The 24385-nt window shown below is 43.0% G+C and overlaps 1 protein-coding gene across 1 annotated transcript in view; it reads left to right on the forward strand.

Annotated features, from left to right (window-relative positions):
• Positions 1-24385, forward strand: part of SATB2 (SATB homeobox 2) — a 372408-nt gene that overhangs the window by 293406 nt on the left and 54617 nt on the right. The window contains exon 11 of the mRNA XM_030210508.1: positions 7446-7643. Within this exon, the coding sequence (XP_030066368.1) occupies positions 7446-7643 (198 nt within the window). The remainder of the gene's footprint in view (positions 1-7445; positions 7644-24385) is intronic.

A 24385-nucleotide genomic window follows, 5' to 3' on the forward strand; every position in this document is an offset into this window, starting at 1 on the left:
TAAATAGATATCTTTTTTGGTTGATGAGTCCATAGTGGCGATATTCTGTTAGCTCTGGGTTGGTGTTTAGTTGTGATTGAAAAGGGTCTAGACCACACTGTCTAACTTTTAGCCCAGGATGTTTTTGCTTTGTTCCATTATGGCAGAAAAATGTCCAAGTTTTGAGAATGCCTTTATTTGTGAAGGACGCCACTCTGATTCTCACTAACACATTCGGCTTTGAGAAGTTTTAGGACCCTTTATGAAAGCAAACTTTTGCCACAACATGGTCTATGTTGGGTATTAGTGTCATGTACATTCTGTATACTAAACTTGAAGATTTTTCATCTGTTCACATTGTTTGGATTTTATAAATAAATTGATTTGTTTCACCTATCGAACTTCAGGTCTTCCTGGTTCTTTTGTTCAGACCCTTCCACTCTTCCTGTTTGACTTTCCGTTCTCTGTGGAAGGAGTTTTATCCTTTCTTTCCTTTTTTTTTTGTCCCAATAAAATAGCATTCAGTTTCTCGTTCTTTCATATCGTACAAAGTATTGTGTACTTCTGAAAAGACAATGATATGTTAGCTATGCTAGTGACAGCATCTGTACAGTACTAGAACAATATTGTCAGTGTTGTTTCAAAGTACCCAGAATATGTAAATTTTAAGTGGCAAATCTATGTATAATTGCCAATTGTGGTAATCCTGAATGATAGCTTCTCCCACAGGGTACACCCAATTTCATTCTGAATGTATTATTGGCTGCTGTTTCACATTACTGTGGTTGATAAGTCATGTTAGACTTTGAGGCATATTTTCAAAGCACTTTGGGAGGCTAAGTTCCATAGGTTTCTATGGAACTTTGGGAGGCTAAGTGCTTTGAAAATGAGCCTCAATGTGGTGCAATTTTTAATTGGAATTTCTTTTCATGTCTAATGAATTTGTTAATAGTGCACCTTCTTTGCACATAGGGGGGATTCTATATAAGGTGCCTAAAAAACATTTTCACCGAAGCGTATTCTATAAGTGGCGCCTAGATTTAGGTGCGGTATATAGAATATGCTTAGTTGATATCCCAGTGCTTAAAACTACATGCATCCATTTACACCAACGAAAACATGGCAAAAATCATGGCACATAGATTTAGGTGTACTGGGCCTTATTTTATAACTATGTGTGTAAATTTCAGAATGCCCATAAAATGCCCATTTCCCTGCCCATAACCACACTCCTTTTAGGCTGCACGCATTGGAAGTTAGGTGCTCTGTGTTATAGAATATGCTTAGCGAGTTGTGCGTGTAAATTCTAATTGCCAATTAGTGCTCATTATTTGTTAAGTGCTGTTATCAATGCTAATTAGCTTGTTAAGCCAATTAAGTTACGCATGTTGTTACAGAGTACGCTTGGATTTCAGCACAGATCTCTAGGCATGCTATCTAGAATCCAGGGGATAGTGCACATTCTTTTTTGATAGGGTGCATATGTGCAGTGGTTCACACATTTGCAATAATTTTCACGTGTACCCTAAGGGGAAGAGTGCACACTATGGGTTAAATTGTATATATGGTGCTTAAAAAATCAGCATAGAAAAACAGTGGTATTCTATAAGCCATGCTTAAAGATAGGCACTTACGCCTGGTATTCGCACCTAACTTTAGGCACAGCCATTTGCACCAACTGAAACATGATGCAGATGTACGCACCTAAATTAGACATTTATCCCTGTTATTCTATAACAACACGCGTAAATGCTAGGAATGCCCCCGTTCTGCCCATGATCCTCCCATTTCCACGCCCCTTTTTTTACTCATGTGTAAAATTTAGGCGTGGATCCCACACATCTCATCTGATTACATTCTTTCTCTTTTAAAAAACCAGAAGTTATTTAACAATACATATACTTAAGTCTCTAATTCAAATCCCACTGATTAAAGTAATCCCAGTTTTCACAGGCTTCACTCATAGTAACATAGTAACGTAGTAGATGACGGCAGAAAAAGACCTGCACGGTCCATCCAGTCTGCCCAAGAAGATAAATTCATATGTGCTACTTTTTTTATTTGTACTGTCCTCTTCAGTGCACAGACCGTATAAGTCTGGCCAGCCCTATCCCCGCCTCCCAACCACCAACCCCGCCTCCCAACCACCAGCTCTGGCACAGACCGTATAAGTCTGCCCAGCACTATCCCTGCCGCCCAACCACCAGCCCTGGCACAGACCGTATAAATCTGCCCAGCACTAGTCCCGCCTCCCAACCACCAGCCCCAGCACAGACCGTATATGTCTGCCCAGCACTAGCCCCGCCTCCCAACCATCAGCTCTGCCACCCATTCTAGGCTAAGATCCTGAGGAGCCCTTCCTTCTGCACAGGATTCCTTTATGTTTATCCCACGCATGTTTGAATTCCGTTACCGTTTTCATCTCCACCACCTCCCTCGGGAGGGCATTCCAAGCATCCACCACCCTCTCCGTGAAAAAATACTTCCTGACATTCTTCTTGAGTTTGCCCCCCTTCAATCTCATTTCATGCCCTCTCGTTCTACTGCCTTCCCATCTCCGTTTTATTACTCCTTTTAAAGTAATAATTTGAGGAAATATTTCTGAGGAAAACTTTAGGAGTCATACCCGGAACTCTGGGAAAAACAATAATCTCGATATTAATCATCTATAATAATATTCATTTTATTATTCAAAATTTCTGGTCTATTATCATAACCACTTCTATCAATTTTTTACTCTCAAAGGGTTCAGTTGAATTGTCCATGTAACTCTATAATAAAATTATATCTGAAACAAAATTATTTACTGCCACCATTAGGTCCCGAAGCGCCTTCCAGATGGTATTCAATGTAACCTCCACGGGAGCCAAAAACTCCAAGTTGATTTCTCATAGGTGTTTAGGAGTGGTTCCGCCGATTCGGGTTCTGCTGTAAACATCCTCCGTTTCAGCATATACCTCTAACTCACTCCTCCACTCCTTTGGACACGGTGGTTGAATAATTCGGGAGCGATGGAGTTGTTTTTTCCAGGTCCAAGAGTGTCGACGCTCCTTCACCGGTGCTAATCAAAGGACTCGCCAACCCTTTCATCTGTGGGCAGTTTGTCACGTAGCGGTCCCACACTTGCTGCTCAGGGGATAAAACGCTGGCCATCGGCGGCTGACCGCCGGTTTATTTATTTATTGCATTTGTATCCCACATTTTCCCACCTTTTTGCGGGCTCAGTGTGGCTTACAATATGATATGAATAATGGAAATACAATATGTTACAACTTGGTTATGGATTACATTGTGCAGAGTTATGCGAGACAATCGAAGTATCGTTAAGAATGTAACAATGGGACATAGACATTGAAACATTGGAAGGAGACAATGGGAAGCTTAAAGGGCAGAATTAAGACACAAAGACATATGGTGTCCCCTTCCTCTCAGTTAAGGTAACTGCAATCGCAGAGAGGAAATTTACGTAAAGAAGACGAAACTTCAGAGGGCAGCTGGGCCGTTGGGCATACGAACTTCAGGTCACCATCTTACCACTCTCCCAGTTTGGGGCACTCTTTGTCTGGTTTCTCCTCAGAGGCCTGTCTGATATGGGTAACCCTTCAGCATAGCCCTCTAAGTCATTGAAACACACAAGTCCCTCCACCGTTACAAGGTGGTGTCCCTTCAGAGGGGCCTAAATTGTTTTGTGCGCAACTCAAAGGGGTGTAGCCAGGGAAGGGGCATGGACAGGTCATGGGTATTCCCAAAATTTAGGCACAGTGTGAGAACACAGGAAACTCTGTCTCAATATTTCTATTGTTAACCCCTCTCCCACAATTGATGATATTCCCTTGGCTCCACGAGACTCCATTAGTCGCATCATGAGTGTCACTTTCGACTCCTCTCTCTTTTTCATACCCAGCTGGCTTCTGTTCTATGCTGCTTTGTTACTTCATGTGCCATATCCGGTAAGTAAAAACGTTTCTCCCTTTTGACCAATTTACAATCCTAATCATGACCATGATAATTTCTCTTATTGACTACTGCAATGTTTCTATAACGGTCTTCCACTATCTTATTTCAAATTCAGTCCACTGCTGTAAAACGTCTCTTAGGGACCCACCACTATGATCATGCTTCGCCCCTTCTTGAATCTCAGCACTGGCTTCCTGCTGTTTGCTTGCATCAAGTTTAAGAATTTAATTCTGGTTCAACAAGCCCTGTTTTTGGATACATTTTAACTGCCTTACATCCCTTCTCACTTTCTCCGCTCATCCCAATCATCTTTTTTCCCCTTCTTCCCCCATATTGTTTTGGTTTAGATATCTCCTGCACTTTGGCTTTCTCCTGTTTGAGACCCACTCTTTGGAACTCCTTCCCATTCTATATCCATCAGGAAACATGTTTCCCTAAGTTTAAGAAAATTGTTAATTCTGGCTATATGAGTTTGCTTTTGCCAGGGCTCCTGGCACAGAGGTGTGATGCCTGCCTGCCTTCCCACTCTTTCCTGTGTTCTTATCCCCCTTACTTGTGCTTAGCCCCTCCTTCCCATTCCTTGAATACTACTTGTACCCCTGTGCTGTAACACCAGCTTTTACTTATTTTATTGCTGTTTTCGAATGTAAACCGCTTTGCCTGAAGAACCAATCAAATTCCAACAGCCAAAAGTTCAAATGGTGAGGGGCACCTGTATAATTCAAACAAAAGTCCAACATCTCCTGCATGGATCCTTTAGAAAGTCAAGTCAAGCTTAAAGTCAAGTTGTTTTTTAAGATATAAAAAGTGATAAAAAAAAATTTTTTAAGCTTTTTGTATGAAGAATTTAAGTTGCATCTTTGATCAAGGGTTGTCATAGAGAGAGTACTGGGAACTGGTCCCTATTTCTACAGTGCTGGAGGTGTTAGGGCTTTTGTTTGAATTATGCCTGAAGGGACAGCATAACAATTGCATATAAGTAAAGAAGGAAACAAATAGTTTTCCTTTGAGGTAATTGCTTGTAGCATTTTCTCATAGGGTTGCCAAATGAATCCAGATTCACTTGACAGGGTTGATCCAGTCCTGGGTTTACTCCATTGCATGCAAGGGCTTGTAATTTTGATTTCCCCATTGCATTCCCTCTGAAAAGGTAGTAAACCTAGGACTGGATCAACCCTATCAGGCAAATCTGGATCCAGTTGGCAACCTTATATGGTATAGGCACAAAAGATAGGCAGATCTTGGAAAGCTTGGTTGTGAAATGACCTGGATAACAGAATAAGGCCAGTACTGGGAGAAGGATTCCCAAGAAATCAAATGAAATGATTCTCCTGATGAAAACCATCACCAATATAGAGGCAAAATATACAAATAGATTTTGATCCAGCCATCCAGCACTCTGTTTCCAAAAACAAAATATAAGGGCACTAAGTAATTTTATCACCGTCTCCAATTACCTTGCAAATTCTTGCTAATATTAGACGCATGAAAATGTTTCTGCTCTGTAGGGTTGGTTATTATTTATAAAAATCACAGAACCAGCTGATACATTCATAAGCTAATTATTGTAGCAGCTGGGCTCACATGGTGCAGGATGACTGAGGCTGTGAAGTATCACAGATTTCTTGGGGCCTGCTGTGGTGGAGGCGGTGTACTGCTGAAGTCTAGAGTCCATAATCTGATCAGCCAAGCAAATACTGCTCAGATTAATAGTTCTATGAATCGCACGAAAGGGCTTCTCTTTGAAAGCCCCCGTGTTGCCCTCCTTTGCTGAAAATTAATTGAATTTAACTTCGTGGGCTCAGTAGTGCCCACATGGGCATGAACATGGTCGAATCATTCACTGATGACTCCTAGATCAGGACCTTTTACACACAGGACCTCACCTGATAGCTGAATACAGTAAGATAGCGATTGTACAAAGCTGGATGTAGTAGTTATACACCTAAGCCTGCACTGTTCTGTTAGACCTAGATATTCCGAGTGTTTTGGAAGTACAGATAGTGTTCAGCTGTCACCTGCCTCATTTGTAGCTGAGGCTTCCCACAATGCAGTTCAGCCCTCAATCAGAACAGCAGGTGCCGGCTTCTGAAAGGTCTGGATCACTCAGAACTTCATCTCTCACCAGATGCAAATTCTTGCGTTTATTTTCTGTTCAAATGATTGGCCTCCATGCTGCAGCCTCCCTTGGGAGATGTTCAACATACCTGCTTGAAACGTTTGAAAGCATTCAGTCAGAGACTTATTCAGCTCCTTGAAAAGATATAAATCAGAGCTTATTTTCCTCCACAGATGGTTTATTTTCCATTTCAGAAATGATTTCTTTTGTACAAGGGAAACCCTCGAGAAAACACTTTGGGGGCCTGGAGAATATTTCAGAAGTTTTGAGGGGAGAGCATAATAAATGTTCTTAAAGGAAGCCATCCCTTGCCTGTGATGAGGCCAGTTCAATAATGTACCAAGTAAAAACAAATATATGTCTCCACTTATATACATACATTTTTTTTAACTTCTAAGAAAACAAGCAATTACGTACCTTGTATTCTACCTTTTTTCTCCCAGTATATTTCAAGAAAAGAGCAGGTCTGTGCAAATGTGGCCTCTCACTTGTAAAAACAAGGCAGTGTTGTGTTCCAGATTAGTTCATCAATCCCCAGAGGCTTCACAGTTCAGTGCCTACAGCTGCTGCAGATGGGCCTGGGTTTTTGTCTCTTTGCTGTGCTGCAGCCCACAGTTGAAGGGGAAAATGCTATGATCAGGTTATTAACATGTAGGCCGTGAGGAAGAGACTGTACAATGACAACAGCTGGTGTTGCTGTCTTGGCTGATGCAGCGGAGATAATCAAATCTTGCCTTTTGGGGAGGGGGTAGTAAAGGCAGAAGACACGCTAGACTATTACACTAACAGTGGCTTTTGGTGGCATGGAATTTTTTTTTTTTAATATTTATGTACTGCAGTCTCTTTTCAGGTGTCACACGGCTGAATCTTATGTTTTCTATGATGTCTTTTTTTAATGAAAATGTCCCAAATATTATGCTTTAGAAGTTTCCAGAATATTCTTGTACATTCCACACAATTTGTTTGGATTGTACACACGGTATTAATCTGGTAGAAATCTCTGCACAATGTTGTATACCTGTCTTTTAAGTCTGAAAGAACCCTTTGAATATTTTTTAATCAAACTAATTTTAGTATCACATAGCAATAATCCCCTCTGGACAGGATATTAAATCAATTCTTTGCTGAATTAAAGGACTTTGGGACTTTGGCTTCTCCAGACAAGTCATTAACTGCCATAAAATGCCCTGTCCATTAGAAATGCATGCTTAAGTACAAAATAGTAACTTGCTTGTAATGTCAAGCACTAACAGATCCATAGACAAAGGGTTTCTGATTTGACAGTTGTTAGTGAATCTGTCTGTATTTTGTTTTTTTATTTGTTTGCTGTTATTATTACTATTTTTTAAAGTATTTGGTTACTTAACTCCCCTGACCCTTTTGGTTTCAGGGCTGGTTATGTGAGCTGCTGCGTTGGAAGGAGAACCCAAGTCCAGAAAACCGCACCCTTTGGGAAAACCTGTGCACCATCCGCCGCTTCTTGAACCTTACCCAGCACGAACGGGATGTTGTCTACGAAGAGGAATCCAGACACCACCACAGTGAGCGTATGCAGCACGTTGTTCAGCTCACACCCGAGCCAGTGCAGGTCAGAACCCTTTAACAATGATATTTGGAAGCAGGCATAAGAAAGGAAAACTCTGGGGTAGATGTGGAGGTTCCAGCTACTCTGTGAATGGTTTTGTATGTGTTGGGGAGGGTGGGAGGAGGAGCAAAGCTTCTACCAGGGTGTCTGTTGATATGAGCATGGAGAAAAGACTGTAAAGAAAACACTAGTTCAGTGAAGCATTCTGTGGTCAAATTCTTCTGACTTGGTAGAATTTGTTGCCAGAGCCCAAGGTAGGGGGGCACATTTTAGTTGCCCCCCCCCACCACCACCACCTCGCCGCCCACTGCTGCCCTCTGTATGCTGTACACCTTGGCTGGCAGGGGTCCCCATCTCCCGCCAGCTGAAGACTTCGTCCAGTGCTGGTGTCCGGCGCCACCGCATTGCCTGCTCTGCTCTCTCTTACCCTCACGTCCGGCACTAAAAGGAGCGTGCCCGAAGTGAGAGGAAGAGAGAGCAGGGCAGTCAATGTGGCAGTGCTGCTGCAAATCAGCACTAGGCAAAGTCTTCAGCTGGCGGGGGTTGGGGACCCCCACCAGCCAACCAGGGGCCCAGAGCAAATTTGGGGGGGAGCCAGGCCCCCGTGGCCCCACCTAGCTACGCCACTGTTTGATGCTGAACTGTTTTGCTGTCAAACGAGCCAAGAGTCTAAAGCATTATAATATTTAGAGAAGTTCACCAAAATTGATTGATAGTTGGAGAGGAGTTAGAGTTAATAAAATGGATTACAGAAGGGAGCATAGAGTTTTTGGTTGCCCATACTCCCACTGAAACCATTTGAGGACAGCATGGTCCTGGAGTGGCAGAATAAACTGAGGCTGAATTAAGGAATGGTTGCTGCCCCTAAAAGTGGCAACTGAGAAGGAGTGGGGAACTCTGGGTGGGTAAAGGGAACCCAGCCCGAGAGTAAGACACAGAACAGGGAAGCCTGTTCAAGACAAAGGATGCAGCTCTGAGAAGAAGGACAGCCAAAAGGGTCTGTGCCTGAAGGAGATCCGGATTGTGATCTGGATTATCAGGAGCAGCCTTGGATTATTGTTAGTCCAAAGGGATGGGTAAAGGACAGATGGCACTCTAAATATGTAAATATTGGGGGGGTCATTAAGTGAAACAAGTTGGAGAAGCGATTGAGGCTGTAATCTACAATCTTGAATGGAAAAGAGGAATTCTGAGACAAACTGATGACTGTACAGATGGAGTTATAAATGGTTTACCTGCCTGTTGCAGAAAAAAAAAGTTCAGCAAAGATGAATTTGCATAAAATAAGATCCTCAGAGTACACTGTGGTCTTTGGCGTGGGAGTGAGGATGCTTTATCCCCGGACTGGTAAAGTACCCTTGAGAAACCCAACTTAATTTTTTATTTTATTTATTTATTTATTTCATTTGTATCCCACATTTTCCCACCTATTTGCGGGCTCAATGTGGCTTACATAATATCGTAAAGGCATTCGCCTAGTCTGGTAGAAAAACAAATACAAGGTGATAGAGTCGATTATAGATACATGTGGATAGGTACAATGGGGTTAGAGGAGAGGAAGGCTAAATAGTGTTCATTATTATGGGGATCGAGGAGAGGAGATTGTGTAGTGTCCAATACGATCTTTGGTTCTGCTGTGTTGCAGTGTGTAGATGGTTATGTTGGGTCAGTGGGGAATGCCTTTTTGAACAGGTTGGTTTTTAATGCTTTCCTGAAGTTTAGGTGGTCATATGTGGTTTTTACAGCTTTTGGTAGTGAGTTCCATAGCTGTGTGCTTAAGTAGGAGAAGCTGGATGCATAGACTGCTTTGTATTTAAGTCCTTTGCAGTTTGGGTAGTGAAGGTTTATGTTCGGGATGATCTGGTTATGTTTCTGAGTGGAAGGTCTATAAGGTCTGTCATGTAACCTGGGACTTGGCCATAGATGATTTTGTGGACCAGGGTGCAGATTTTGAAAGTGATGCGCTCTTTGATTGGAAGCCAGTGCAGTTTTTCTCAGAGGGGTTTGGCACTGTTGAATCGTGATTTGCCAAATATCAGTCTGGCTACTGTGTTCTGGGCGGTCTGAAGTTTCTTTCTGAATTGTTCTTTGCATCCCGCATAGATTCCGTTGCAGTAGTCTGCGTGGCTTAGTACCATTGATTGTATTAGGTTACGGAATGAGACCCTCGGGAGGAAAGGTTTTACTCGTTTAAGTTTCCACATTGAATGGAACATTTTCTTTATTACGGAGTTCACTTGGCTTTCGAGCGTAAGATTGCCGTCGATTATGACGCCGAGTATTTTCAAGTTGTCTGATATAGGGAGAGTATGTTCTGGAGTGGTTAAGGTCGTGGGTTTGTAAGTATTATGTTGAGATGAGAGGATGAGGCAGTGTGTTTTTTCTGTGTTCAGTTTCAGTTGGAAGGAGTTTGCCCATGAGTCCATGATGTTCAATCCAAGTTTGATTTTATTGGTGATTTCTGTTAGATCGTGTCTGAAGGGAATGTATATAGTAACGTCGTTTGCGTATATGAATGGATTGAGGCCTTGGTTAGATAAGGATTTGGCCAGTGGGATCATCATCATGTTGAATAGTGTTGGTGATAGTGGTGATCCTTGAGGTACTCCACAATCTGCTTTCCAAGGTGGTGATATGTTTAGGTTTGATTTCATTTGGTATGTTCTGGTAGTTTCGGTACTGTGGAGGGGGCAAAATCCCGATTGTGATACGTGTAGTATCGAGAACTTGTCCATATAGTCAGTGATTTGTTTGGTCCCCATGCTCTCCATCAGTTTGACTACTAGTGAAATAGATGCAACTGGACGATAATTAGCAAGTTTGGTAGGTTTTTTTTGTGTCTTTTGGATTGGGGTGAGTAGGATGTTGCCATGCTCCGCTGGGAAAAGACCTTGTTGGAGCATGTAGTTTAAGTGGGAAGTGAGGTCCGTTAGGAAGCAGTCCGGGGCGGATTTTAGTAGGTGGCTGGGGCAGGTATCCAGTTTGCAGTGGGTGCTGGAGAATCTTTTGATCGCCTGGGTGATGGTGAGGAGTGTGAAATTTGACCAAGTTTGGTCGACTGGATGTTCTCAAGGGTTTGGGTCCAAGCTGTCGATGAAGTTATTGGTGTCAGTATTGACCTGGGGTAGCATTTTGCGTAAATTTATGATTTTTTTCTTTGAAGTAATTAGCGAGTTTGTCTGCGGATGGGATGTCTATATTGGTAGCAGTGACCACTGTGGTGTCAAGAAGTTTGTTCACAAGTTGGTAAAGTTTCTTCGTGTCTTTGTAGTCTGGCCGTATTTTGGTTTTATAGTATATTACCCATTGCATTCCAGATTTCTATTACGGCCCTAACCTATACCCAAGCTTAAATGGTGAGACCTGTGACTGTGCGAATTGGAGGAAAACTGAGAAAGAATTGGTTTGGTTTGTGGCCTGGGTCTGTGGGGTGTTATGTGCGAACCCCAGGGAATGAGCTGGTGGTGGTGAGACCCAGGTTACATAAGCATCCTGATATTGTTTATATAAAGAAAGAGTGGCAGGAGGGTGGAGCAAGGGTGAGGCGAGAAATGATCTAGATAATAGTGATATTTGGTCATTATTCAAATAAGTTATCTGTGTAGCAGATAGTACCAGTTCTTGTACACTGAATATATGTATTTATTAAATGCTCATTCCAGCATTTAAATTATTATGGCCAATATCAGATCCTAGTTTACTAATTATCATACTGTTATTTATGAGTTTTAAGAGTTGATCCAAAAGACACTGATGTGCCCTATTAGATTTGCATGAAATTCCAGGGAACAACAATAGAAAGATGTGCTTCTGAAATCAGGCCCTTTAGTTTTAAGGATACCCATGATGAATGTTTGTGAGACATATATATATATACACATTTGGTCTGAGAACCAGGCTTGTGTTCTTATTTAGGAATCCTTAAAAATTAGGTTGATTTGGGAGCCTCGAAGACTAAATATAAGAAGTACTGATGTAAAGCATCAGAGAGCTAAATGTACCATCAAAATAGCTCTATGACAGTGCTGCGCATGGAAGTCCAAATTCTATAAACGGTGCTGAAAATTCGACATCAATAAAATTCGGTGCTCAGTGCTATTCTATAAAGGAAGCTTCGGGATGAGCACTCTGTATAGAATAGTTTTGAACACCAAATTCGGCATTCAGCTTTGGACGCGAGGACTTACGTTAACTGAAACCCAGTGTAAATCCTGGCATGCAAACTGGGTGCAGATCCCCGCTATTCTGAACACTGTGTACATTTTTTATCAGTGCCCCTGGCCTGCCCATGCCTTTCCCATGGCCACACCCCTTTTAAGTTGCGTGCAATCCAATTTAGGTGCCCATTGTTACAGAATAGGGCATAGCCCAGGGGTGTAGCCTAGGCCCCTGCAAATTTCATCTGGGCCCTAGGTTTGGCTGGCGGGGGTCCCCAACCCCCACCAGTTGAAGCCATCTTCAGCGCCGGTCTTCGGCGCAGCAACGTTCGCTGTCTGCCCCCTGCTCTTCTTTCTTCTTGCTCCTCCTGTGCACGCTGATGCTGAGCATCAGCTTGCACAGGAGGAGCAGGAAGAAAGAAGAGCAGGGAGCAGACAGCGAACGCGGCTGCGCCGGAGTCTGGTGCTGAAGAAGGCTTCAGCTAGCTGGGGTTGGGGACCCCCACCAGCAAAGGTATTTGTTTGTGAGGTGGTAGGTGGGCGAGGAGGCGAGGTGAGGCGGTGGGGGGGGGGGGTGAGGAAGCAAGGGGGGGCGAGGTGGCACTCAAAATGTGCCCCCAACCTTGGACTCTGGCCCCCTCCCACCGTGAGGTCTGGCAACGCCCCTGGCGTAGCCAGATCAATTGTGCCAATTAAGTGCTTGTTAGCTCCAATAATTGAATCATTGGTGCCCATTAATTAATTATTTGGGTGCCAGTCTGGGATCTGTGCCCAATTTTGTGCATCCTGTATAGATTCTAGGGGTGGGGGGGGGGGGGGAGTGTAAACTTTTTTATTGTATCACTTTTGGGCAGTATCTGTACATGAATATATGTGTCACTACAGTATTATATAAGTGCATCAATTTATTTATTTATTTTTATTATTGATTAGACTTTATTTACCGCCTTTATGATGGAATTCACTCAAGGCGGGATACAGTAAGAATAAATCAAACATGAGCAATAGGCAATTACAGCAGTAAAAATATTCAAATAACAATACAAAGTATGACGTGGAGGGGCATAACCGAACGGGGCGCCCAAGTTTTCCTGAAGGCGTCCTTGCAGGACATCCTCGCGAAGGGGCAGGGAAACCTGCATTATCAAAACAAGATGGGCGGCTATCTTTCGTTTCGATAATACGGTCGTGGACGCCCAAATCTCAACATTTAGGTCGACCTTAGGGATGGTCAACATAAATGTTGAGATGGTTGACCTTAGAGATGATTGTCCCCAGTTTTCGGCGATAATGGAAACCGAGGACGCCCATCTCCCCGCTTTATTTATTTATTTGGATTTTGGATCACAAGTAGCAGCACTGGGATTTGAACTGGCCACCTCTGGATTGCAAGACCAGTGCTCTAACCACTAAATCGTCTTTCGATTATGCTGATTTGGGCGACCCTGAGAGGAGGACGCCCATCTCCCGATTTGTGTCGAAAGATGGGCGCCCTTCTCTTTCAAAAATAAGCCTGATAGTATACTACTTACAATAATTAATGCAATTTAACAATGGAAAAATGAACACACCTCGACTTAGAAAATGTGAGGGTTACCACTGCAGTAATTTCAGTACTTCCAACTGGATTATTTCTCTAATTGCAAGAATTGTAAAGCCCAGTATGGTAATTTATTGTATCCTATAGAATGATTATCATATTCCTCTTTTATAGGACCTTTTACTAAGCTGCATTAAGAAATGAGCTTAGATCATCCTTATGCATGCCTTTCCTTGAGCTTAGATCATCCTTATAAATTGATTTGATTACTTTATTTTTTGTCTATTAGATTGTAAGCTCTTTGAGCAGGGACTTTCTTTCTTCTATGTTTGTGCAGTGCTGCGTATGCCTTGTAGCGCTATAGAAATGCTAAATAGTAGTAGTAGTAGTAGTACTTATGAATGCCTTTTCTGTGTGCCAAGCCCATTAGAATTTGATGTGGCCATCAAAAAGGGCTTTTTTTTGCATTTGTTTCATTAGTTGCTGTGTTCTGAGTGGAGGAGTAGGCTAGTGGTTAGTTCAGTGGACTTTGATCCTGGGCAACTGGGTTTGATTCCCACTGCAGCTCCTTGTGACTCTGGGCAAATCACTTAGCACTCTATTGCCCCAGATACAAATAAGTACCTGTATATACTGCGTAAACTGCATTGAATGTAGTTGCTAAAACCACAGCAAGGCAGTATATCAAGTCCCATTTCCCTTCCCTAATAATAGCCATTTAAAAGGAGGTATTAAGGACTCCTGTGTTATAGACACACTAATCAGTTAGTGCAGCGGTAATGTGCACATACTAGCTGATTAATGCGTCCACACCCATTCTCCGCCCCTGACACACCCCCTCTAAAAAATACAAAAAATAAATACCGCGCACTTAGGTGTGAATTCTATATATGGCGCTGTAAAAAGCGCCATTATATAAGCCACGCTTTATAGAGTAGCGCTTATACCTGGGAATTGCGCCTAACTCTAGGCACGCCCATTTGTAACAACTAACGTGCTGCAAATATGTGGTGGAGATGAAAATGGTAACCAAATTCAAAAATGCGTGGGATAAACATAAAGGAATTCTGTTCAGAAGGAATGGATCCTCAGAAGCTTAGCGGAGATTGGGTGGCAGAGCCGGTGGTGGGAGGCGGGGCTAGTGCTGGGCAGACTTCTTCGGTCTGTGCCCTGAAAATGGCAGATACAAATCAGTCAGGTACACACATAAAGTAGCACATATAAGTTTATCTTGTTGGGCAGACTGGATGGACCGTACAGGTCTTTCTCTGCCGTCATCTACTATGTTACTATCCTGCTTATTTTTGAAGGAGAAGACCGGCCATCTTCCGACACAAATCGGCAGATGGCTGGCCTTCTCCTAAACCCGGCCAAATCGGTATAATCGAAAGCCGATTTTAGCCGGTTTCAACTGCTTTCCGTCGCAGGGCCGACCAAAGTTAAAGGGGGCGTGTCGGCAGGGTACCAAAGGCGGGACGGGGGCGTGGTTACGAGATGGCCGGCTGCGGCCGATAATGGAAAAAAAGAAGGACGGCCCTGACGAGCATTTGGCTGGCTTTACTTGGTCTCTTTTTGGTCACGACCAAGCCTTGAAAAGGTGCCCAAACTGACCAGATGACCACCGGAGGGAATTGAGAATCATCTCCCCTTACTCCCCCAGTGGTCACCAACCCCCTCCCATCCCCCCTCAAAAATGTAAAAGCATTTTTTACCAGCCTCTATGCCAGCCTCAAATGTCATACCCAGCTCCACAGCACTATGCAGGTCCCTGGAGCAGTTTTTAGTGGATACTGCAGTGCACTTCAGGCAGGCGGATCCAGGCCCATCCCCCCACTACCTGTTACACTTGTGGTGGTAAATGGGAGCCCTCCAAAACCCACCCAAAACCCAATGGGTACCCACATGTAGGTGCCCCCCTTCATCCCTAAGGACTATGGTAGTGTTGTACAGTTGTGGGGAGTGGGTTTTGGGGGGGGGGGGTTGGGGGCTCAGCACCCAAGGTAAGGGAGTTATGCACCTGGGATCATTTTGTGAAGTCCACAGCAGTGCCCCTTAGGGTGCCCGGTTGGTGTCCTGGCATGTGAGGGGGACCAGTGCACTACAAATGCTGGCTCCTCCCACGACCACATGCCTTGGATTTGGCTGGGTTTGAGATGGCCGCCATTAGTTTCCATTATCATTGAAAACCAATGCCGGCCATCTCTAAAGCCGCCCCAAATGTTGAGATTTGGCCAACTCCGACCGTATTATCGAAACGAAAGATGGCCAGCCATCTTGTTTCGATAATACGGTCAGGGCGCCGCTTTACGGGGCTGGCCTTGAAGATGGCCGCCCTTATAGATTGCCTGCCCCGTTCGATTATGCCCCTCTATGTTACATGTATCCCCCCTCATTCTTTAATAACGCATATAAATGTTAGGAACACCCCCGTTCTGCCCATGACCCTTACATTTCAGCGCACCCTTTTTTAATGAGTAAAATGTAGTTGCGGATTCGGTGCCTAAATATATGCATGTATAATTAGTGCTGATAATGGCTTGTTAAAAAGCCATTGATTGGTACTAATTAGCTCATTATTTAATTAAATTGCATACGCAGATTGGAAGCGTGCCCACATTTGTGCATGCAATTTTTGGCAACTTTTGAAGAATTAGGAAGTTAGCAGACATAGATGTAAAAACTAACATAGAACACTAGCGCATCCTGTGACAGGCTATTTTTTAACTGCATTAAGCACACTGAATCGCTTAACAAAGCTTTGAAAAAAGACCCCTTATTAAGTTCATTTCCTCACCTTGGCTTTTAACTCTTATCTCTTTACAATATTTAGATATATATGCTGTCCTAAACTAACCCAGTAGTTCCATATCAGTCAGACAGGTTGAAGCAGTCCAGACTATGCTCTCTTGCATCCTGGGAGATGTAGTCTTGATTTTCACAAGGATTTCAATAGAGAAATAACTACACCTTCCTGTGTATAGTGGCATAAACCAGGACTGATTCATCCTATTTCCCTGACCTGGCAGTTGCTTGTTCACTCTATTCTCAAATATTTCTAAAACATATCAATTCAGCAATACTGTATTAAGCATCCCATTCAAACCATTGCTTCTAGAGAAAATGTTTGATTTCCGATTTCAGGCTTTTTTTTTGTGTGTATATTTTTCCCAAAGCCTCTAAAGCTTTGAAGTTTTATTAGTACAAGGGAAAAAATGGACAAAGAGCAAATTTCCTGAACAATGGAGTACCCACCGCTACCAGCAGGCTTCAGTTTATGAAAGAGATAGGTGAAGATAATTGCCCACAGGCTGTAAGTCTCTGGGGATAAGGAAAACAAATTACAGTAGGTGACTACAATGATATATTTAGAAATTATAGAAATGGCTGCATAAGTTTTAATGCATCTGGTATATATCTGAAAAGCAGTGATTGTAGAAAATCATTGCCCATAAATGCAGCGGTGATGACAAGCACAGCCATAGATTTATGTTTGCTCCAAAACAGACTTCTATGTATATGTTCAAGGCTTTAGGGAATGGAGGAGTAGCCTAGTTGTTAGAGCACCAGTCTTGACATTCAGAGGTGGCTGGTTCAAATACTCCTGGTGATCTTGGGCAAGTCACTTAATCCTCCATTGCCTTAAGTATAAAATTAGATTGTGAGCAAGCCAGCCAGGGAAATACTCAGTGTACCTGAATGCAACTCACCTTGAGCTACTACTGAAAAAGGTGAGAGCAAAATATAAATAAATATGCTTTGGATTTTGTAGAGTGTATATGCAAACTCCAAACTCTACCTATTCCTGTCCCACAGGAATGCCTACTTTATACACGTATAAAAAGTGTACATGAGATTGCTCATCTAATATAATAAAACGCACCGTGAACGTTCTAATGAGGACAACGTTCTCTGAAGCCCTGAAGCCCTGAAGCCATCTGACGTCACTGAGGCTGTAGGGTTCGTGGATTCGTGGTGTGAAGCCTTCAAGCCAGCCAGCCGTCTCTGCCCCGCCCTCGCGACAAAACAAACAAATCGGGAAGCGAAACGTCAGGGAAGGAGGCGGTGCTCCCGACGTCTAGCCTTCCCTTCGCTGTGTTCCGCCTTCTTTTTAAGGCGGAACACAGCGAAGGGAAAGCTAGACGTCGGGGAGCGCCGCCTCCTTCCCTGATGCTTCGTTGCCGGAAACGCCACGGAGGTAAATTGAAAAAGAAGAAAAAAAAAACAAAACGATGCATGGATGCGAGGGGGGGGGGGGGAAGAAGAGGGCGGGCCAGGCTGGGGACATGGGAGAGAGAGGAGCATGGATGCGAGGGAGGGTCATGGAAGGGAGAGAGGGGACTTGCTGGAAAAGGATGAATGGAGGCGGCAGGGGACAGAGGAGCATGGATGGGCATGGATTGGAAGGGCAGGACTCAGGGAGAGGGGAAATGCTGGATAGGGATGAATGGAGGGGACAGATGGGCATGGATGGATATGGATTGCAGGGCAGGGCTCAGGGAGAGAGGGGAATTGCTGGATAGGATGAATAGAGGGGACAGATGGGCATGGATGGATATGGATTGCAGGGCAGGCCTCAGGCAGAGAGGGGAAATGCTGGATAGGGATGAATGGAGGGGGCAGGTAACAGAGAAACATGGATGGCCATGGATTGGAAGGGCAGGACTCGGGGAGAGGGGAAATGCTGAATAGGGATGAATGGAGGGGACAGATGGCCATGGATGGATATGGATTGCAGGGCAGGCCTCAGGCAGAGAGGGGAAATGCTGCATAGGGATGAATGGAGGGGCCAGGTGACAGAGGAGCATGGATGGGCATGGATTGGAAGGGCAGGACTCAGGAGAGGGGAAATGCTGGATAGGAAAAAATGGAGGGGCCAGGTGACAGATGGGCATGGATGGATATGGATTGCAGGGCAGGCCTCAGGCAGAGAGGGAAAATGCTGGATAGGGATGAATGGAGGGGGCAGGTGACAGAGAAACATGGATGGCATGGATTGGGAGGGCAGGGCTCAGGGACAGAGGGGAATTGCTGGAAAGGGATGAATGGAGGGGGCAGGGGACAGAGGAGCATGGATGGGCATTGATTGGGAGGGCAGGGCTCAGAGAGAGAGGGGAATTGCTGGAAAAGGATGAATGGAGGGAGCAGGGGACAGATGGCCATGGATTGGGAGGGCACGGCTCACACTCTCTCTCTGATATGCAATGTCGTTCTAACTCTCACTCTCACACACTCTGTCTCACACTGTATCACATTCACTCTCTATGTGCCACACAGTCACTCACACACTCGCTTGGTCTCATACACTCACTCAAACAGAGAATCTGTGTCTCACACACACTCTCTCTCTCGCCCACACACACACACTCTCTCTCACACTGTGTCTCACATACACACTTGCACACACTCTCATTCTCACAAACACACTCACACCCAGACTCACTCTCTCTCTCACACACTCACACTTTCACTCTGACTCTCAAACAGTCACTCTCACATACACTCTCCCAAACATACACACTCCGAGGAAAACCTTGCTAGCGCCCGTTTCATTTGTGTCAGAAACGGGCCTTTTTTACTAGTTACATATAATTATAAATGTGTGTGAGGAGGTGAATTATGAATAGCACGCTTTATAACATTATCCTCTCAAGGGGCAATTTTATATCTTGTTACCTCATGTAGGCCAAAGTGCAAAAAACAAAAAAAAGAAAAAGCAAAGAAACCCCCACGCAAAGAATCACAAAAAGAAAAAAGTAGGGGGCAGACAATTTATTGTAGAAACAATTGCTGTAAAGGTACCACAAACATAGAAACCTGACACAGGACTGTGTTTCAGCTGAACAAAGAGCTGCTTGCCTCAGGGGTCACACAGTCTGTATAGTGTTATCAGAAAGTTCACCTTAAAGCAATGGTGCACAAGGGAAACCAAAGCTCGGCTTTTTCAGTATTACCACGCTCAGATACATCAAATAGTCCTGTGTTGGTTCTCTACGTATGTGGAGCTTTTACAGCAATTGTTTCTACAATAAAATTTCTTCTTTGTGTGGAAGAGCATTGTCCACCCCTACTTTTTTCTTTTTGTACCTTGATGTAGGCGTCAAAATGGAGTGCGATTAGTGCCAATTCTGTAGCGGAATTAGGCGCACCTAAGCTGTTACAGAATACTAGTATAAGGCCATCGTGGCATTCAGGAATTTAGGCGTACTCTCATATGCCATAGGGAGTTCAGTAGTGCAATGCGTGTAATTAATAGTATTCTATAAGTTGTGTGCATTGTTTGGTGATACACCCATAGCCTACTCATGCTCTGCCAAGGTGTATACCCCCCCTTATAGTTATACACTATCCCCCTAATTCTATAATCTTGCATGCACAGGTTATAAATAAGGGTAGTTATGCTGTAGCTAATTGGTGTTGACAGCTAATAATAGGCAATAATTATTTTATTACATTTGTACCCTGTGCTTTCCCACTCATGGCAGGCTCAATGCGGCAGGCAATGGAGGGTTAAGTGACTTGCCCAGAGTCACAAGGAGCTGCCTGTGCCAGGAATCAAACTCAGTTCCCCAGGACCAAAGTCCACCACCCTAACCACTAGGCCACATCCTCCACTAATTTGTATTTGCCACTAATTTGTATTTGCTTTTACTTGGTATTCTATAACTTTAGTACACAATTCATTAGTGTTCAACTGCTAGTTCGGTATGGCTGCAAGAGGGGCATGGGCAGGTCAGGGGTGTGCCAGGCACTTATGCACTAAGGTTGTAGAATTCTATGGATAAACGTGAGCCGGTTGATATTGTGTATCTTCATTTTCAAAAGGCATTTGACAAAGTACCTCATGAAAAACTCCTGAGGGATTGCTTTAAAACATCCTACAGGTTCAGGAATAGTGGAAAACTACGTAATGGAAGGAGGAATTAGGTCTTACCTGATCATTTTATTTTTTATTAGTCCTTCCCACTATTCCAGAGGCCCACCCAAGGTTTCTGAGTCATTTAGTCAGTGTGAAGTAATAGGTCAAATAACTACTGTCTGCTTGCATGGGGCTTCCTGCATATCTCTTGTTCTGTTGTCCAGAGATGAGAGGTCTGCATATGTTTGCTCGTCTGGTTAGTGTTAGGATAGCGAGTTGTTAAGGTTGTTGTGCTTATTCTGAGTTTCCCCTTACTGCTTGTCTATGTAAGTACTGAGGAGCTAGACTATATGCCAAAAGAAATATGTTTCAGCTCAGGTTGCAGTTCTCTATCTTCACCTGCTGGTTGATGGGCACAACTATCCCACAGGTTCTGGAATAGTGGGAAGAACTAATGGAAAGAAAATGATCAGTTAAGATCTAATCTCTCCTTGTAGTGGAGTACAGTTGGGTACACTAGGTTTTTGGTGGGTTTTGGAGGGTTCAATATACAATATAAGGGGGTAACAGTGAGTTGTGTACCTGGGACCTTTATGTGATGTCTACTGCAATGTCCTCTAGGATGCCCCACTGTTCTGCTGGGATGTTTGTGTGGCCAGTCTACTAAGAATGCTGCCCCCCCCCCCCCCCCCCCCCCCAACATACATCTCAATGGCTTGTTTTTGTGTGTTTTTCTCTTGGATTTTTTTTTTTTTTTCAAAAAATGATCCTAAAAGATGGACACACTGAGTACACAAAAACGTCTAGCAAATGGCCATTTTTGAAACAAAAAGTTGGACGTTTTTCTGGTTTGAAAATGACCATGTTCACTACTGGATTTTTGGACTTTTGTACAAAATGTCTGATATCGGATTTAGATGTCATATCAAAAATGTCCCTCTTATGCTCTTACATTTGGCTGAAAATAAGAGCATAACTTAGGAACATTAAGTAAGGAGCTTAGCTTTTTTAAATAATGGGCCTATGAGGCTCATCAGCTTGGAAAGAGATGACTAAGAGGGGATATGATAGAGGTTTTTTATATTATGAATCGGGTGGAATGGTTAAATAGAGAATGGTTGTTTAACCTTTTAAACAAGACTAAAACAAAAGAACACTCCATGAAACTAATAACTAGTGGACTGAAAATAAATCAATGAAAGCTTTTTTTCACTCATCACATAATAGTAACATAGTAACATAGAAGATGACGGCAGAAAAAGACCTGCACGGTCCCATCCAGTCTGCCCAACAAGATAAACTCACATGTGCTACTTTTTGTGTATACCTTACCTTGATTTGTACCTGTCCTTTTCAGGGCACAGACCGTATAAGTGTGCCCAGCACTATCCCCACCTCCCAACCACCAGCCCCGCCTCCCACCACCGGTTCTGGCACAGACCGTATAAGTCTGCCCAGCACTATCCCCGCCTCCAAACCACCAGTCCCGCCTCCCACCACCGGCTCTGGCACAGACCATATAAGTCTGCCCAGCACTATTCCCGCCTCCAAGCCACCAGTCCCGCCTCCCACCATCAGCTCTGGCACAGGACCGTATAAGTCTGCCCAGCACCATCTCCGTCTCCCGCCACCGGCTTTGCCACCCAATCTCGTCTAAGCTCTTTAGGATCCATTCCTTCTGAGCAGGATTCCATTATGTTTATCCCACGCATAATATAGTGAGGTTTGGACAGATTTCTGGGGGGGAACTCCATAAAAATTACTAGCCAGGTAGACCTGGAAAGCCATTGTGTATCTCTTTAAATGAGCTATGAGAAGCTGGATCTACTTTTTGGGATCATAGAAATACCTTTGACCCAAAATAGTTATTGCCATAGACAAGATGTTAGACTTGATGGATCTTCATGCAACTCAGCATGGTTCTTCTTATGCTCTGAATATTTATTTATTTATTTAGATTTTGCTCACACCTTTTTCAGTAGTAGCTCAAGGTGAGTTACATTCAGGTACTCTAGATATTTCTCTGTCCCAGGAGGGCTCACAATCTAAGTTTGTACCTGAGGTGCCTCCTTTTACTAAAACCATTTTGGCTCATCCCCATTAAGCTGTGTCTATTAATATACCCAGTGATTCTGTTAATGTAGCTTCTACTATTTTACTTGGTACTAATGTCAGTCTCTCCGATCTGTAGGTTCTTGGATTGCCCCAAGAGCAAAAATTGATGTTACATTAGCTTCATGTCCTCTGGCTTATCGCTTTCAGAACACTTCAGTGTTGATATCTTGCCAGTATCCTCTTCATTAAAAGCTAAAGCAAAGAATTTTTCAACCATTCCTTCATTTTCCCTGAGCATTCCTTCTTACTGTCTGCTCATACAGAATCTGAATGACTTCCTTCACAGACTTCTTAATGTGTTGTATTTGAAAAAGGTTTTATTACTAGATTTGCTTCTTTGGCAATTTTCTTTTCAAATTCTCTCTTGGCCCGAGTTACTACTTTATATAGCTTGCAAGTGCTTGTCCTCTTTCCAGTTCTCCTTAATGGAACCTGCTTTCCATTTTTTCAAAAGACGCCTTTTGGCTTTCATAGCATATTTACCTCACTATTTAACCACACTGGCCGTCTTCTTCAGCATTCTTTATTGCATCGAATGCATTTTATTTGGGATTCTGAGATGGTATTTTTTAAACAATCACTGTGCCTCATACAATACACAGCTTATAATTATATTTTCTTACTAAATTTTTTATCATAGTCTTTATCATTAAGTTGAATGATACCTCAGTAGACTTAACATTCTCACACCACAATTACACAACTTACAATTATATTTTCTTACTAAGTTTTATCATAGTCTTTATCTTTAAAGTTGAAAGCTACCTCAATAGACTTAACATTCCCTGCAAATCTGATTGCGTTGTAATCGCTTTTTGCCATTCCACTGCCAATTTAGTAGAACATATTCAGCTGGTTGGATGAGATATCTTGCATGCAGTTTCGTCACGTGCTGTCCATCAGATGGTGTCCACCCATCTGTGAGGGCTTGCTATCCTGCTTGCCCATGGAGGACAAAAAATTAGAAACCAGTAGATACTAATATCAGAGTGACTTAAGTCTTATCCCACTACTCCTACGATACTCTTATTTGCTACTTTCATTTGTTTTGTTTCCCTGGAAAATGTTTGCAGTTACATGTATGTACCATAAATAATGCACAATTATATGAAAGCAAAGTAAGGTCAGTAGAACTTGCTGCCTAATTCTGTCATCTTGCAGTACTAGCTCTGGTTTAACCTACCAGGAGGAGAATTTCCAAATCAGTTGTCTGCTGAACATTAGTCCGACCGGGTCGAGGGTCAAAGCAGGAACTAAAGCAGAGAACTGTCTCTTCAGCACATAATCATCAGCCCATGTTCTCCGACGGCTCCTTTAGTTTCATATTCTTCTTCTTCCTGTTAAATAACAAAGTTCTTTTCTGTGAGTGATTTGACAGCAAACTTCACATTCAACTTATTCTCAATGTTCCTTTTCTCAGAATTGGAGATTTCTGAATACCAGAGAATTACAAACCTTTCTTTGCACGCTAGAAGGAAAACAGCATTCTACATTTGTATTAAATCAAGTATCCAAATACAGATTTTTGAAAGACACTATTGCTAAAGTATGCCAAATTCATGGTACTTAAAATAGAGATTTTGCAGGCAGAAGCATTTCCATCTCTGTCTTGCAAAATGCTTTACCCTATTCAAGGCACAATGTTGTCAATTTCTGACTTTATTGTAGATTGCAAACAAGGACTATGATTTTAATGACCCAGAAGCCCATATATTAAGAACTGAAATCAAGCTGTGAACTCCCTATATTAGTCTATGTTTTAGTATAATTTATATTAAAAATATGATTACATGTCCCTCTTACCAGGGTTTAGATTTGGACCTAATCTCACCGAATAAGTAAAATAACAAAGGATATAATTTTATTATTCAATAGGGAGATTCAACAGTAAATATCCTTGTGTGCAAAACATATTAGCTGACTGCACCTTCTTCAGCAGCAATAACTTCAACTAAACATTTGACTGGTTTCTTACATAGCCTTTGAGAAATTGGTCTATTCTTCCATACAGAACTGTTTCCTATGACATTTGAAAAAGAGGTAATATGATGTGAAGGTTAGTGTAAATGTATAAAAA

This window comes from Microcaecilia unicolor, chromosome 7 (assembly GCF_901765095.1).
Source record: "Microcaecilia unicolor chromosome 7, aMicUni1.1, whole genome shotgun sequence".
In the NCBI taxonomy this organism is placed as follows: Eukaryota; Metazoa; Chordata; class Amphibia; order Gymnophiona; family Siphonopidae; genus Microcaecilia; species Microcaecilia unicolor.